The 17,123-nt window shown below is 66.5% G+C and overlaps 1 protein-coding gene across 1 annotated transcript; it reads left to right on the plus strand.

Annotated features, from left to right (window-relative positions):
* Window positions 1-226: 226 nt before the first annotated feature.
* Window positions 227-15,348, plus strand: LOC142073865 (calmodulin-regulated spectrin-associated protein 3-like; the record flags this gene model as incomplete). The annotated part of the gene is made up of 5 exons (XM_075134090.1): window positions 227-490; window positions 7,785-8,041; window positions 12,612-12,746; window positions 12,826-12,924; window positions 15,301-15,348. Coding segments are annotated over exons 1-5 (687 nt in total), but the record flags the coding sequence as incomplete, so codon positions are not given.
* Window positions 15,349-17,123: the final 1,775 nt, after the last annotated feature.

Raw genomic sequence — 17,123 nt, forward strand, 5'->3', positions numbered from 1 at the left:
GCGCACCTGCAGTCACGTGCCTCGGCCCCGCCCCCTCCCCGCTCCCCTCCCCGCACCTGGCGCCCGCGCCACGCTCCCGCCCGGGGCCGCGCCCGCCGCCGAACCCACTCCGAGCGTCGCCGAACCCGTTCCGAACCCACCCGAAGCCCCCCGAACCCACCCGAGCGCGTTCCGAGCCCACCCGAAGCCCCCCGAACCCTCTCCGAGCCCACCCGAAGCTCCGCCGAACCCACCCGAAGCGAACCCGAACGCCTCCGAATCTGCCCGAAACCACCCGAACGCAGCCGAACCGGGCCGGGCCGGGCCCCACCGCCCGCCGGTGCGGCCGCCGCTGCCCCGGGGATGGTGGCGGCTCCTCCCGCCGCGGCCGCGGCCATGCGCCGGGGTTTCCTGGTGCCCGAGATCCGCCCGCTCGACCAGTACGACGGGGCGAGGGCTCGGAGCGCCGCCAGCCTCGCCTGGGCCATCGCCACCGGCTACGGAGGCGCGGGTAGGCCCCGGCACCGGGAGGCGGGGGCCGGGGGGGGGCCGGTACCGGGGCGGGGGGAACCGGTGCCGGGGGGTTACGGTGCACCGGGGGTGGGGGGGGTGCCCGGGGGGGGGGTACCCGGCCCCGGTGGGGGGGTTACGGTACCCCGGGAGGGGCCGGTCCCGGGCGGGGTCCCGGTCCTGGGGGCGGGGGGTCCGGTCCTTGCCCCCCCCCCCCCCCCCCCCCGCTCGGTGCTTTTGTTGCAGTCTGGGGGGGGGAGGGGGGGAGGGTGTGACGTCGCGGCGTGACGTCACAGGGCGGGAACCCCTGCGGCGCCGCCTCTTGCGGTGTTGGGGGGGGGGGAGGGAGGGGTCACCCCCCCCCCCCCGGTGGGTTGGGTGGACCCCCCCGTGTGCCCCCCCGGGGGGTTGGGGGGTTCCTCCGTGTGCCCCCCCCGGGGGACCCCCTGTTGTCCCCCCCCCCCCCGGAGAGGGGCACCCCCCACTGTGCCCCCCCCTCGGGTTTTGGGGACCCCCCCCCGGGTGTCTCCCTGGGGAGGGGGAACCCCTATTTCCCCTCCCCGGGGTGTTGGGGAGACCCCCCCCCATTTCCCCCCCCCCACCGGAGAAGGGGACCCCCCCTGTGCCCCCCCCCGGGGTTTTGGGGGACCCCCCCGTGTGCCCCCCGGGGTGTTGGGGGGACCCCCCAATGCCCCCCCCCGGCATGTTGGGGTGACTCCCTGTGCCCCCCCCCGGGGAAGGGGACCCCCCCCGTGCGCCCCCCCGGGGTTTTGGGGGACCCCCTCGCCCGCCCCCCCCAGGAGGGGATCCCCCATTCCCCCCCCCGGGGTGTTGGGGGGCTCTCCCCATGCCCCCCTCCAGTCTGAGCCCAGTAGCTCCCAGTCTCCCCCCCCCCCGGTCAAAGTCCCCCTGCCCCTCCCCCCCCCAGCGCCCTTTGGACCCGGGGAGGGGCCCGATCCCGGGGGGGGAGGGGAGGAGAAGGGACCCAGGCGGGCGGGGGGGGGGCACCCCTGGGTGCTGCGCTTTGGGGGGGGCACCCACGTTGGGGACCCAGGGGTCCGGGTCGGTGCTGGGGGGGGCTGATTTACACCCTCCCCTGTAGGGGCCCAGCACCCATGGGGGGCAGGGTGGGTGCTGGAGGCTGACACCCCCCCATGGGGTGCAGGATGGGTGCTGGGGGGTGAACCCCCCCGCCATAGGGTGCAGGATGGGTGCTGGGGGTGCAGGGTGTATGCTGGGGGCTGACACCCCCCCATGGGGGACAGGGTGGGTGCTGGGGTGTGAACCCCCCCCCCCATGGGGTGCAGGATGGGTGCTGGGGTGTGAACCCCCCCCCCATGGGGTGCAGGATGGGTGCTGGGGGCTGACACCCCCCCCCCATGGGGTGCAGGATGGGTGCTGGGGTGTGAAAACCCCCCCCCATGGGGTGCAGGGTGGATGCTGGGGGCTGACACCCCCCCATGGGGTGCAGGATGGGTGCTGGGGTGTGAACCCCCCCATGGGTGCAGGATGGGTGCTGGGGTGTGAACCCCCCCATGGGGTGCAGGGTGGGTGCTGTGGTGCATGATGGGTGCTGCGGGTGCAGGGTGGGTGCTGGGGGTGTGAGCCCCCCCATCGGGTGCAGGATGGGTGCTGGGGGGGATGCAAGATGGGTGCTGGGGTGTGAACCCCCCCGCCATAGGGTGCAGGATGGGTGCTGGGGGTGCAGGATGGGTGCTGGGGTGTGAAACCGCCCCTCATGGGGTGCAGGATGGGTGCTGGGGGTGCAAGATGGGTGCTGGGGTGTGAACCCCCCCCATGGGGTGCAGGATGGGTGCTGGGGTGTGAAACCGCCCCTCATGGGGTGCAGGATGGGTGCTGGGGGTGCAAGATGGGTGCTGGGGTGTGAACCCCCCCCATGGGTGCTGGGGTGTGAACCCCCCCCCCCCATGGGGTGCAGGATGGGTGCTGGGGGCTGACACCCCCCCATGGGGTGCAGGATGGGTGCTGGGGTGTGAAACCCCCCCCCATGGGGTGCAGGATGGGTGCTGGGGTGTGAAACCCCCCCCCATGGGGTGCAGGATGGGTGCTGGGGTGTGAACCCCCCCATGGGGTGCAGGATGGGTGCTGGGGGTGCAGGATGGGTGCTGGGGTGTGAACCCCCCCCATGGGGTGCAGGATGGGTGCTGGGGTGTGAAACCCCCCCCATGGGGTGCAGGATGGGTGCTGGGGTGTGAACCCCCCCATGGGGTGCAGGATGGGTGCTGGGGGTGCAGGATGGGTGCTGGGGTGTGAACCCCCGCCATGGGTGCAGGATGGATGCTGGGAGTGCAGGATGGGTGCTGGGGGTGTGAACCCACCCGCCATAGGGTGCAGGATGGGTGCTGAGGGTGCAGGCTGGGTGCTGGGGGCTGACACCCCCTCATGGGGTGCAGGATGGGTGCCATGGGTTGGGTGTGGGTGCCATGGGTGCAGGATGGGTGCTGTGGGTGCCATGGGTTGGGTGTGGGTGCCATGGGTGCAGGATGGGTGCCATGGGTCAGGTGGCGGTGCTGTGGGTGCAGGATGGGTGCTGAGGGGTGACCCCCCCACCCGTGGGCACAGGATGGGTGCTGTGGGTCAGGGGGCAGTGCCGTGAGTGCTGTGGGTGCAGGATGGGTGCCATGGGTGCAGGATGGGTGCCGTGGGTGCCATGGGTTGGGTGTGGGTGCCGGATGGGTGCAGGATGGGTGCTGTGGGTGCCATGGGTTGGGTGTAGGTGCCATGGGTGCAGGATGGGTGCCATGGGTTGGGTGTGGGTGCCGGATGGGTACTATGGATGCAGAATGGGTGCCATGGGTGCTGTGGGTGCCATGGGTTGGGTGTGGGTGTCATGGGTGCCGTGGGTGCAGGATGGGTGCCGTGGGTTGGATGTGGGTGCCGTGGGTGCAGGATGGGTGCTGTGGGTGCAGGATGGGTGCCGTAGGTGCAGGATGAGTGCCATGGGTTGGGTGTGGGTGCAGGATGGGTGCCATGGGTTGGGTGTGGGTGCCATGGGTGCTGTGGGTGCAGGATGGGTGCCATGGGTTGGGTGTGGGTGCAGGATGGGTGCCGTGGGTGCAGGATGGGTGCTGTGGGTGCAGGATGGGTGCCATGGGTTGGGTGTGGGTGCCATGGGTGCCGTGGGTGCCGTGGGTGCAGGATGGGTGCTGTAGGTGCAGGATGGGTGCCATGGGTTGGGTGTGGGTGCCATGGGTGCTGTGGGTGCAGGATGGGTGCCGTGGGTTGGGTGTGGGTGCCATGGGTGCTGTGGGTGCAGGATGGGTGCCGTGGGTTGGGTGTGGGTGCCATGGGTGCCGTGGGTGCAGGATGGGTGCCGTGGGTGCAGGATGAGTGCCATGGGTTGGGTGTGGGTGCCATGGGTGCTGTGGGTGCAGGATGGGTGCCATGGGTGCTGTGGGTGCAGGATGGGTGCCGTGGGTTGGGTGCGGGTGCCATGGGTGCTGTGGGTGCAGGATGGGTGCCGTGGGTTGGGTGCGGGTGCCATGGGTGCTGTGGGTGCAGGATGGGTGCCGTGGGTTGGGTGCGGGTGCCATGGGTGCTGTGGGTGCAGGATGGGTGCCGTGGGTTGGGTGCGGGTGCCATGGGTGCTGTGGGTGCAGGATGGGTGCCGTGGGTTGGGTGCGGGTGCCATGGGTGCTGGGTGGCAGTAGCGGGCCGGGACCCGTTGGGTGCCTGGGGCAGGGGCTGGGGCCCGTTCCCACGCCGGGTGGGGCGGGCGTGGGCACCCGCCGGGGGCCCAGGGCTGGGTGCCAGGGGTCCGCCCGCACCCACGGCCCCACCTGCCCGTGGGGTGGTGGCCCTGCCCCGCCAGGAATGTGCCCCCCACCCTGGGGGAGGGACCCAGGCGGCCGGGGTCCCCTCCCACCCATCTCCGTGGGTCGGTGGTCATGGGGGGTCTCATGGAGGACCATGTGGGGGTCCCACGGCCGCTGGGGGGCTGCGGCCATGGGTCCATGGTGGGGCTGTGGCCACTGGGATCTCCATGGCCATGGGTCCATGGTTGGGTCCATGATCTTCAGGTCATGGTGGGGTTTGGCTGTGGGTCCATGGTGGGGCTGTGGTCGTTGGGGGTCTCCATGGCCATGGGTCCATGGTTGGGTCCATGGTCGTTGGTTCATGGTGGGGTTTGGCTGTGGGTCCATGGTGGGGCTGTGGCCACTGGGGTCTCCATGGCCGTGGGTCCATGGTTGGGTCCATGGTTGTTGGTTCATGGTGGGGTTTGGCTGTGGGTCCATGGTGGTTCATTGGCTGTTGGGGGTCTCCATGGCCGTGGGTCCACGGTTGGGTCCATGGTCTTCATCAATTCATGGTGGGGTTTGGCTATGGGTCCATGGTGGGTCTGTGGCCACTGGGATCTCCATGGCCATGGGTCCATGGTTGTTGGTTCATGGTGGGGTTTGGCTGTGGGTCCATGGTGGGTCCGTGGCCGCTGGGGGTCTCCATGTCCATGGTGGGTCCGTGGCCGCTGGGGGTCTCCATGGCCATGGGTCCATGGTTGGATCTGTGATTATTGGTTCATAGTGGAGCCTTGGCCATGGGTCCTTGGTGGGGCCGTGGTCGTTGAGGGTCTCCACGCACGGTCGTGACTGAGTCTGTGGCTGGATCCATGGCCGTGGTTCCTGGTGGGGCTGTGGCCGTGGGTCCGTCACCATGGGGGTCTCTGTGGCCTTGGGTCCATGGTTGCATCCATAGTCATTGGTTCCTGGTGGGGCTTTGGCTGTCGGTCCATGGCTCTGGTTGGTTGGGGCCACTACAGGTGGTTCTCCCCATGGGCGTGGGTTCATGGCTGTGGTGGGATCTGGGGGGGGTTCCATAGTTGCTGTGGGGCTGCAGCTGTAGGTCCATGGTGCCTCCATGGTCATGGGGGGTCTCCATTCGTGGTCATGGATCTGTGGCTGGATCCGTGGCCGTGGGACCATGACTGTGGTGGGATCTGGGGGGGCTTCCATAGTTGCTGTGGGGCTGCAGCCATGGGTCCATGATGGGTCTGTGGCCACTGGGGTCTCCATAGGTGTGGGTCCACGGCTGGATCCATGGTTTTGGGTTCCTGGTGGGACCTTGACCACGGGTCAGGGCCCGTGGTGGGGCCATTCTCCCCATGGCTGTGGGTCAGTGACTCTTTGGGGTCTACATGGTCAAAATGTTGGGGGTCTACATAGGTCCATGGCTGGATCCATGGTCATTGGTTCATGGTGGGACCTTGACCGTGGGTCCGTGGCCATGGGTGTCCCCATGGCGGTGGGTCCACGGCTGGATCCATGGTCATTGGTTCATGGTGGGACCTTGACTGTGGGTCCGTGGCCATGGGTGTCCCCATGGCAGTGGGTCCATGGCTGGATCCATGGTCATTGGTTCATGGTGGGACCTTGACCGTGGGTCCGTGGCCATGGGTGTCCCCATGGCGGTGGGTCCACGGCTGAATCCATGGTCTTGGCTGTAGGTCCGTGGCCATCATGGGTCCGTGGCCATCATGGGTCCATGGCCATGGGTCCCCATGGGGGCTTATAGCGATGACAGGCTTGTGGCCATGGCCACGGGTCCATGCTAGGTCTGTGATGGATCCCTGGTGGGCCTGTGGCCGTGGGTCCTTGACCTTGGCCTTTGAGTCCATGGTATGTCTGTGGTGGTGGCCGTGGGCCTGTGGTGGGTCCATGGATGGGTCCAAGGCAACTGTGAGCCCACAGCTTCGGCTGTGGGTCCATGGCTGGTCTGTGGTGGTGGCCATGGGCCTGCGGTGGGTCCATGGATGGGTCCAAGGCAACGCAAGGTTTGTACCCATGGCCATGGGTCTGTGGTGGGTACGTAGCCATGGGTCCATGATCCCGTGGTGGGTCCGTGGATGGGTCCAAGGCAACGAGGGGTCTGTGGTGGGTACGTAGCCATGGGTCCATGGTCCCATGGTGGGTCTGTGGATGGGTCCAAGGCAACGAGGGGTCTGTGGTGGGTACGTAGCCATGGGTCCATGGTCCCATGGTGGGTCTGTGGATGGGTCCAAGGCAACGAGGGGTCTGTGGTGGGTACGTAGCCATGGGTCCATGGTCCCATGGTGGGTCTGTGGATGGGTCCAAGATGACGAGGGGTCTGTGGTGGGTACGTAGCCATGGGTCCATGGTCCCGTGGTGGGTCTGTGGATGGGTCCAAGACCATGAGGGATCTGTGGTGGGTACGTGGCCATGGGTCCGTGGTCCTGTGGTGGGTCTGTGGATGGGTCCAAGGCAGCGAGAGGTCTGTGGTGGGTACGTAGCCATGGGTCCATGGTCCCGTGGTGGGTCTGTGGATGGGTCCAAGGCAGCGAGAGGTCTGTGGTGGGTACGTAGCCATGGGTCCATGATCCCGTGGTGGGTCCGTGGATGGGTCCAAGGCAACGAGGGGTCTGTGGTGGGTACGTAGCCATGGGTCCATGGTCCCATGGTGGGTCTGTGGATGGGTCCAAGGCAGCGAGGGGTCTGTGGTGGGTACGTAGCCATGGGTCCATGGCCCCGTGGTGGGTCTGTGGATGGGTCCAAGACCATGAGGGGTCTGTGGTGGGTACGTAGCCATGGGTCCATGGCCCCGTGGTGGGTCTGTGGATGGGTCCAAGGCAACGAGGGGTCTGTGGTGGGTACGTAGCCATGGGTCCATGGCCTCATGGTGGGTCTGTGGTGGGTCCATAGATGGGTCCAAGGCAGCAAGGGGGCTGTGTCCATGGCTCCCTGGCCCCATAGTGCGTCTGTGGTGGGTCTGTGGATGGGTCCAAGACCATGAGGGATCTGTGGTGGGTACGTAGCCATGGGTCCGTGGTCTTGTGGTGGGTCTGTGGTGGGTCTGTAGATGGGTCCAAGGCAACGAGGGGTCTGTGGTGGGTACGTAGCCATGGGTCCATGGCCCCATGGTGGGTCTGTAGATGGGTCCAAGGCAACGAGGGGTCTGTGGTGGGTACGTAGCCATGGGTCCGTGGCCCCATGGTGGGTCTGTAGATGGGTCCAAGGCAATGAGGGGTCTGTGGTGGGTACGTAGCCATGGGTCCATGGTCCCGTGGTGGGTCTGTGGATGGGTCCAAGGCAACGAGGGGTCTGTGGTGGGTACGTAGCCATGGGTCCATGGCCTCATGGTGGGTCTGTGGTGGGTCTGTGGATGGGTCCAAGGCAACGAGGGGTCTGTGGTGGGTACGTAGCCATGGGTCCATGGCTGATTTCAAGGCAATGACGGTTCCGCGGTTGGTGGGTGGCAGCTCTGGCTACCACCGCCCCCCACCCATGTCCCCCCTTCTCCCTGTCCCCCCTCCCCCCACCCAGGCAACGTGCCGGAGGAGCTCCGTGACCCCTTCTACACCGACCAGTACGAGCAGGAGCACATCAAACCCCCCGTCACCCGGCTCCTGGTGGCCTCCGACATCTACTGCCGGGCCTGGTGTCACGCGCTGGGCCCCCCCGAGCCCCCCCCGGCCGATAACGGGGCGCTGCTGGCCCTGCTGGCCCGCCGGGGGCTGCCCCCCACCTTCCAGGACACCCCAGTCCGCGAGGCCGACCTCCAGCACAAGCCCATCAAGATGGTGAGGGGGGAACTGGGAGATACTGGGGAGGGAGCGGGGGGAAGTGGGGAGAACTGGGAGATACTGGGGAGGGAGGGGAGGTACGGGGGAGGGAGTGGGGGGCACTGGGCAGGCAGCAGGGGGAACTGGGAGACACTGGGGAGGGAGCGGGGGGGAACTGGGGAGGGAGTGGGGGGCTCTGGGGGGAAGTGGGAGATACTGGGGAGGGAGTGGGGGGAAGTGGGAGATACTGGGGAGGGAGCGGGGGGGAACTGGGGAGAACTGGGAGATACTGGGGAGGGAGGGGAGGTACGGGGGAGGGAGTGGGGGGCACTGGGCAGGCAGCAGGGGGAACTGGGAGACACTGGGGAGGGAGTGGGGGGCACTGGGGGGAAGTGGGAGATACTGGGGAGGGAGCGGGGGGGGAACTGGGGAGGGAGTGGGGGGCACTGGGGGGAAGTGGGAGATACTGGGGAGGGAGGGGAGGTACTGGGGAGGGAGTGGGGGGCACTGGGCAGGCAGCAGGGGGAAGTGGGAGATACTGGGGAGGGAGAGGGGGGGAACTGGGGAGGGAGTGGGGGGCACTGGGAGATACTGAGGAGGGAGGGGACGAATGGAGGAGGGAGTGGGGGGCACTGGGCAGGCAGCAGGGGGAACTGGGAGACACTGGGGAGGGAGTGGGGGGCACTGGGGGGAACTGGGAGATACTGGGGAGGGAGCAGGGGGGAACTGGGAGATACTGGGGAGGAATGGAGGAGGGAGTGGGGGGCACTGGGCAGGCAGCAGGGGGAACTGGGAGACACTGGGGAGGGAGCGGGGGGGAACTGGGAGATACTGGGGAGGAATGGAGGAGGGAGTGGGGGGCACTGGGCAGGCAGCAGGGGGAACTGGGAGACACTGGGGAGGGAGTGGGGGGCACTGGGGGGAAGTGGGAGATACTGGGGAGGGAGCGGGGGGAACTGGGGAGAACTGGGAGATACTGGGGAGGGAGGGGAGGTACAGGGGAGGGAGTGGGGGGCACTGGGCAGGCAACAGGGGGAACTGGGAGACACTGGGGAGGGAGTGGGGGGCACTGGGAGATACTGGGGAGGGAGGGGAGGAATGGAGGAGGGAGTGGGGGGAACTGGGGAGGGAGTGTGAGGCACTGGGAGCACTGGGCAGGCAGCAGGGTGGCACCGAGGAGAGAGTGGAAGGTGCTGGGAGCACTGGGCAGGCACTGGGAAGTACTGGGCAATGCATGTGAAGGCACTGGGAGCACTGTGCAAGCAGCAAGAGGGCACTGGGGGGAACTGGGAGATACTGGGGAGGGAGCAGGGGGAACTGGGGAAGGAGTGGGGGAACTGGGAGCACTGGGCAGGCAGTGGGGGGCACTGGGGGCGGAATGAGGGGCACTGGGGGGAACCGGGAAGGGAGTGGGAGACACTGGGAAGCACTGGGAGGTACTGGACAAGGCAGGTGAGAGCGCTGGGAGCACTGGGCAGTCAACAGGGGGGCACTGGGGGGGAGAGAGGGGCACTGGGGAAACTGGGAAGAGAGTGGGAGGTACTGGGAGGAACTGGGGAGGGAGAGAGGGGCACTGGGGAAACTGGGGAGAGTGAGAGGTACTGGGAGGAACTGGGGAGGGAGAGAGGGGCACTGGGGGGAACTGGAAAGGGAGTGGGAGACACTGGGAAGCAGTGGGAGATACTGGGCAAGGCAGGTGAGAGGACTGGGAGTACTGGGCAGTCAACAGGGGGGCATTGGGGGGGAGATAGGGGCACTGGGGAAACTGGGAAAGGAGTGGGAGGCACTGGGAGCACTGGGCAGGCAGTGGGGGAGCACTGGAAGGGGAGAGAGGGGCACTGGGAGGGAGTGGGAGGCACTGGGCAAGCACTGGGAGCAGTGAGCAGGCGGGGGGTGGAACTGGGGAGGGAGTGTGAGGCACTGGGAGCGCTGGGCAGGCAGCAGGAAGGCACTGGGGGAACTGGGAAAGGAGTAGGAGGCACTGGGCAGGCAGTGGGAGGGGTACTGGGCGGGGAGAGAGGGGCACTGGAGAGAACTGGGAAGAGTGGGAGGAACTGGGGAGGGAGCGGGGAGGTCCTGGGAGCACTGGGCAGGCAGTGGGGGGGGCACTGGAAGGGGAGAGAGGGGCACTGGGGGGAACTGGAAAGGGAGTGGGAGGTACTGGGAGGAACTGGGGAGGGAGTGTGAGGCACTGGGAGCACTGGGCAGGCAGCAGGGGGGCACTGGGGGGGCAGTGGGAGGGCTCCCCCCCCCCCCATTAAGCCTGTTAGCGCTCAGGCCTCGTTAATTGGCTCGTTAATTGGCTCGGGCAGATCCCATTAACCCTGCCCGCCCCGCACTGGGGGGAACTGGGGGGCACTGGGGGGGGCCAGGCTGGGCCCATGGTTGAGGGTGGTGGGGGGGGTTGCCTGGGTTTTGGGGTCCCCCATCTCCCCCCATGTAGGGCCCCCCCCACCTCTGCCCACTTTTGGGGTCCCCCCCATAACTCTGCCCGGTTTTGGGGTCCCCCATCTGCCCACTTTTGGGGGGGTCCCCAATTTCTGCTTGGTTTTTGGGGGTGCCCCCCATTTCTGCTTGGTTTTTGGGGTCCCCCATTTCGGCCCACTTTGGGGTCCCCCAACTCTGCCCGCTTTGGGGGTGCCCCCCTTCTCTGCCCACTTTTGGGGTGCCCCATTTCAGCCCACTTTGGGGGGGTCCCCAATTTCTGCTTGGTTTTTGGGGGTGTCCCCCAGCTCTGCCCAGTTCAGGGGGTGCCCCCCATTTCTGCTTGGTTTTTGGGGTCCCCCATTTCGGCCCACTTTGGGGTCCCCCTTCTCTGCTCAGTTTGGGGGTGCCCTCCATCTCTGCCCACTTTTGGGGTGCCCCATTTCAGCCCACTTTGGGGGGGTCCCCCATCTCTGCAGGTTTTGGGGTCCCCCAGTTTTGCTTGGCTTTGGGGGTACCCCCATCTCTGCCCATTTTGGGGGTGCCCCATCTCTCCCCACTCTTGGGGTCCCCCATCTCTGCCCATTTTGGGGGTGCCCCATCTCTCCCCACTCTTGGGGTCCCCCATCTCTGCCCATTTTGGGGGTGCCCCCATCTCTGCTTGGTTTTGGGGTGCCCCCCATCTCTCCCCAATTTGGGGTCCCCCATTTCTCCCCACTTTGGGGGCCCCTCAGCTTTGCCTGGCTTTGGGGGTACCCCCCACCTCTGCCCACTTTTGGGGGTACCCCCCACCTCTGCCCAATTTAGGGGGTCCCCATAACTGTGGCCACCTCTGGGGTCCCCCCAGCTTTACCTGGCTTTTGGGGTCCCCCATTTCTGCCTGCTTTGGGGGTCCCCCATCTCCCTGCTTTGGGGGGGGCCCCCCATCTCTGCTTGGTTTTGGGGTCCCCATCTCTGCCTGCTTTGGGGGGCCCCCCAACACTGCCACTTTAGGGCCTCCCCCAGCTTTGCCTAGCTTTTGGGGGTCCCCCAGCTCCCCCCACTTTTGGGGTGCCTCATCTCTACCTGCTTTGGGGGGGCCCCCCATCTCTGCCCACATTTTGGGGGGTCTTGATCTCTGCCCGCTTTTGGGGTCCCCATTCTCTCCTCACTTTTGGGGTCCCTTGTTTCTGCCTGCTTTGGGGAGCCCCCCATCTCTGCCCATTTTTGGGGGTGCCCCCCATCTCTCCCCACTCTTGGGGTCCCCCATCCCTGCCCATGTTGGGGGTGCCCCCCATCTTTGCTTGTTTTTGGGGTCCCCCATCTCTGCCTGCTTTGGGGGGTGCCCTCCATCTCTGCCCACTTTTGGGGTCCCCATCTCTGCTTGGTCTCCCCAATTTGGGGTCCCCCATTTCTCCCCACTTTTGGGGACCCTCAGCTTTGCCTGGCTTTGGGGGTGCCCCCCATCTCTGCCCACTTTTGGGGGTGCCCCCATCTCTGCCTGCTTTGGGGTCCCCCATCTCTGCTTGGTTTTGGGGGGTCCCCCATCTCTATCCGCTTTGGGGGGCCCCCCCATCCCTGCCCATTTTGGGGGTGCCCCCATCCCTGCCCACTTTGGGGGTGCCCCCATCTCTGCCCGGTTTTGGGGTCCCCCAGCTCCCCCCACTTTTGGGGTCCCTTATCTCTACCTGCTTTGGGGGTCCCCCCCATCTCTGCCCACTCTTGGGGTCCCCATCCTCTGCCCATTTTGGGGGTGCATCCCCATCTCTGCTTGGTTTTGGGGCCCCCCATCCCTGCCCATTTTGGGGGGCCCCCCATCTTTATCCGCTTTGGGGAGTCCCCCCATCCCTGCCCATTTTGAGGGTGCCCCCATCTCTCCCCACTTTTGGGGTGCCCCCGTCTCTGCCCACTTTGGGGGTGCCTCCATCCCTGCCCATTTTGGGGGTGCCCCCCATCTCTGCGTGGTTTTGGGGTCCCCCATCTCCCCCCACTTTGGGGCCCCCCCCACTGCGCCCACCTCCGCGCTCCCCCCAGCTTTACCTGCCTTTTTGGGGGGGGGTGTCCCCCATCTCCCCCCATTTACCTCCCAGAGCAACCCCGGGGTCCCCCCAAACCCTGCACCCCCAAATCCCCCCCCTGCACCCCAAATCCCGCCCCCCCTCACCCCCAAACCCCCCCCCCCCAGGGCGCCCACCTGGCCCTCATCGACTCCCTGATGGCGGCTTTCGTCACCGAAGCCACCCGGGGGCTGGGACCCCCCCCGGGTGCCCCCCCCGGCCCCAACTCCTGGGAGCAGAAGATCCTTTGCTGGCTGGACACGGTACGCACCCATTTTTTTGGGGGGGGGGTGTTTTGGGGGGGGGCACCCCCAAATTTACTGACACCCCCCCCCCCCATAGGTGAACCGCAAGCTACAGGAGAGCACGGAGAGGGAGGGGGGACCCCGACCCGCCGCCCCCCCCGACGGCCCCGCCGCCCCCCCAGCATGCGGCCACAAGGTTGGTATTAATTAACAAGGGGAGGGGCGTTAATTTGGGGGGGCCATTAATTATTTTGGGGGGGGGCATTAATTATTGGGGGGGGGGGGCATTAAGTGAGGGCACCCCGAAGCTCGCCGTTGCTGCACCCAAAGTGGCTTCGCACCCCCCCCCCCCCCTTGGTCTTTCTGCTTTAACCCCGGGCTTGGGGACCCCCCCCATGGTGTTGGGGACCCCCCCATGGTCTTGAAAACCCCGTCCTGGTTTTGGGGACCCCCCCATCCTCGGTTTTGGGGACCCCCCCCCCGCTCTGATGCGCCTCTTTGTCTCCTCGGCTTCAGTGTCCCACCCGGTGGTACTGGAAGTTGGTTCCTGTAAGTGGGTGCTTTTCTTTACCCCCCCCCCCCACTCGTGACCCCCCCCCCCACCCCAAAATCCCCCCCCCCAGCACCCCAAAACTCCCCCCTCCCTGCTTGACCCCCCCTCAAATCCGTGGGTGCAGCTGCCGCCCCCCACACCTTGCTGGGCATGGTCCCCCCCCCCCCCCCAACTTTGCTTCTTGCTGGTGGAAGGATGCTGGGGGGTGCTCGCCCCCCCCCAAAAAAAATGGGGGGGCCCCCCCAAAAATGGGGGCCCCCTTGAAATGGGGGGGGTGGTCTGAAATGGGAGGGTGGTCTGAAATGGGGGGGGTGGCTGTGGAGACCTCCCCCCCAAAATTTGGGTATGGGGGGGGTATTCCTGTGGAGCCCCCCCAAAATTTGGGGGGGGTATTTTCTACAGAGACCCCCCCCCCATTTGGGTTTGGGGGGGGCATTCCCCCGAATTTGAGGGGGGGGGAATTGCCTGTGGAGCCCCCCCCAAATTTTGGGGGGGGTGTTGCCTGCAGAGCCCCCCCCCAGTGCAGATATGGAGGTACTGCTTGTAGAGCCCCCCCCCCAAAAAAATTTGGGGGGGGTATTTCCTACAGAGCCCCCCCCAAATGTGGTTATGGGGGGGTACTTCTGCAGCCCCCCCTCCCCAATTTTTTTGGGGGGGGGGGTACTGCCTGTGGAGCCCCCCCACCCCCAATTTGAGATGGGGGGGTACTGCCTGTACCAGCCCCCCCCCCCAAAATGTAGGCATGGGGGGGTTCAAGCCCCCCCAAACTGGGGTGCCATAAAGGGGGGGCACCCCCAAACTGGGGGCCGGGGGGGGGGCACCCCCAGCATCCTCCACTCACCCCCCCCCCCTTTTCCATCTCCGGCGTCGGCTCGGGGCGGGGGGGGCACGAAATTGCATGGGGGGGGGCATGAAGGGGGGGGGGGCACAAAATGGGGGGGGGGGGGCACGTGTGTGTTGTGCCTGCAGGGACTAACAGGAGGGACCCCCCACCCCCACCCCAACCCCCCCACCCCAGGGTGGGGGGGGGCAGCAAGCGAACCCCGGAGCAGGGTGCCCCCCCCCCTCCCCCCCAGCTCGCTCAGCGCTCCCCCCAGCCAAAAAATAAAAAGGGGGGGGGGCCACCAAATGAACCCCCCCCAAAATAAAGAGAGGGGCACAAAATGGACCCCCCCCCCAAAAAAAATGAGGGGTGGAAGTCAATGGACCCCCCCCAAAATAAATGGGGGGGGCACAAAATGGACCCCCCCCAAAAAAAAAATGGGGGGTGGAAGTCAACCCCCTCCCCAAAATAAATTGGGGGGCACCAAGTAGACCCCCCCCCAAATAAATGGAGGGGGCACCAAATAGACCCCCCCCAAATTTAGGGGGACCAAATGCCCCCCCAAAATAACAGGGGCACCAAATAGACGCCCCCCCAAAATAAATGGAGGGGGCACCAAATAGACCCCCCCCAAATTTAGGGGGACCAAATGCCCCCCCAAAATAAATGGGGGGGCACCAAATAGACCCCCCCCAAAATAAATGGGGGGGCACCAAATAGACCCCCCCAAAATAAATGGGGGGGGCACCAAATAGACCCTCCCCCAAATTTAGGGGGACCAAATGCCCCCCCCAAAATAACAGGGGCACCAAATAGACCCCCCCCAAAATAAATGGGGGGGGCACCAAATAGACCCTCCCCCAAATTTAGGGGGACCAAATGCCCCCCCCAAAATAACAGGGGCACCAAATAGACCCCCCCCTAAAATAAATGGGGGGGCACCAAATAGACCCCCCCCAAATTTAGGGGGACCAAATGCCCCCCCCCCCCCAGAATAACAGGGGCACCAAATAGACCCCCCCCAATAAATGGGGGGGGGGCACCAAATAGACCCCTCCAATAAATGGGGGGGGGGGGGGGGGGGGCAGCAAATGACCCCTCCCATATTTTTGGGGGGGCCCCCCCCATTTTTCGGCATGCTGCCCCGGTGCATGGGGGGGTGGGCCCCCCCTGACGCTCTCTCCCTCGTGCCGCAGCACGCCATCGCCTTTTGTTTGAAGGAAGCGGGGAGTAAACCTCCGGTGGTAACGTATCACCCCCCACCCATGGGTGGGGGGCACCCATCTGCCCCCCCCTCCCCCCCACTGCCCCCCCCCCCCCCCCTTGCTGCTGCTGCTTGCGACGCTGCCTGCTTGGTGCCCCCCCCCCCCCATAGCACCCTGCTCCGGGTTTAGGGGGGCACCCCTGCGCCCACCCCCCCACCAATACCAAGGGGGGGTTTTGGGGGGGGCACCTGCTGTGCCCCCCCCCCATGCCCCAGTCTGATTTGGGGTGGGGGGGCACCCATGTGCCCCATGGAATTGGGGAGGGGCACCCATGTGGTCCCCTCCCCCATCTGTATTGGGGTGGGGGGGCACCCATGTGTTTGGGGAGGGGGCACCCCCGTGCCCCCCCCAACCTGTATTGGGGTGCAGGGGCACCCATGTGCCCCGTGGAATTGGGGAGGGGCACCCATGTGGCCCCTCCCCATCTGTATTGGGGTGCAGGGGCACCCATGTGTTTGGGGAGGGGGCACCCCCGTGCCCCCCCAACCTGTATTGGGGTGGGGGGGCACCCATGTGCCCTGTGGAATTGGGGAGGGGCACCCATGTGGTGTCCCCCCCCAACCTGTATTGGGGTGGGGGGGTACCCATGTGCCCCATGGAATTGGGGAGGGGCACCCATGTGGCCCCCCCCATCTGTATTGGGGTGCAGGGGCACCCATGTGTTTGGGGAGGGGGCACCCATGTGCCCCCTCCCATTCTGTTGTGGGGTGGGTGGGCACCCATGTGCCCCCCCCAACCTGTACTGGGGTGGGGGGCACCCATGTGCCCCCCCCCAGATCGCACTGGGGTGCCCGTGCACCCATGTATTTGGGGAGGGGGCACCCCTGTGCCCCCTGAGATTGCATTGGGGTGGGGGGGCACCTATGTGCCCCCCAATCTGTATTGGGGTGGGGGGGCACCCATGGGTACCTTGTGCCCCCCCCAGATTGCATTGGGGTGGGTGGGCACCCATGTAGCCCCCCCCATTCTGCTGTGTGGGGTGGGGGGGCACCCATGGGTACCCTGTGCCCCCCCCCCCAGATCTCACTGGGGTGCACGTGCACCCATGTATTTGGGGAGGGGGCACCCCTGCGCCCCCCGAGATTGCCTTGGGGTGGGTGGGCACCTATGTGCCCCCCAATCTATATTGGGGTGGGGGGGCACCCTGTGCCCCCCCCAGGTTGCTCTGGGGTGCACAGGCACCCGTGTATTTGGGGGGGCACCCATGTAGCCCCCCCATTCTGCACTGGGCTGGGTGGGCACCCCTGGGCACCCCTGTGCCCCCCCCAGATTGGACTGGGGTGGGGGGCACCCATGGGTACCCTGTGCCCCCCCTGGATCGCATTGGGGTGCACGTGCACCCATGTATTTGGGGAGGGGGCACCCCTGTGCCCCCCCAGATTGCCTTGGGGTGGGGGGGCACCCCGTGCCCCCCCATTCTGCACTGCAGTGGGGGGGGCACCCATGTGCCCCCCCCAATCTGTATTGGGCGCAGCGTGCCCCCCCAGATCGCACTGGAGTGCACGGGCACCCACGTATTTGGAGGGGGGAGCACCCATTTATTTGGGGGGGCACCCATTTTTTTGGGGGGGCACCCACCCATGTATTTGGGGGGGCACCCGTTTATTTGGGGGGGCGCACCCATTTATTTGGGGGGGCACCCGTTTATTTGGAGGGGGGAGCACCCATTTATTTGGGGGGGCACCCGTTTATTTGGGGGGGCACCCGTTTATTTGGAGGGGGGAGCACCCATTTATTTGGGGGGGCACCCGTTT

Source organism: Calonectris borealis, chromosome 31 (genome assembly GCF_964195595.1).
Source record: "Calonectris borealis chromosome 31, bCalBor7.hap1.2, whole genome shotgun sequence".
Classification (NCBI taxonomy): domain Eukaryota; kingdom Metazoa; phylum Chordata; class Aves; order Procellariiformes; family Procellariidae; genus Calonectris; species Calonectris borealis.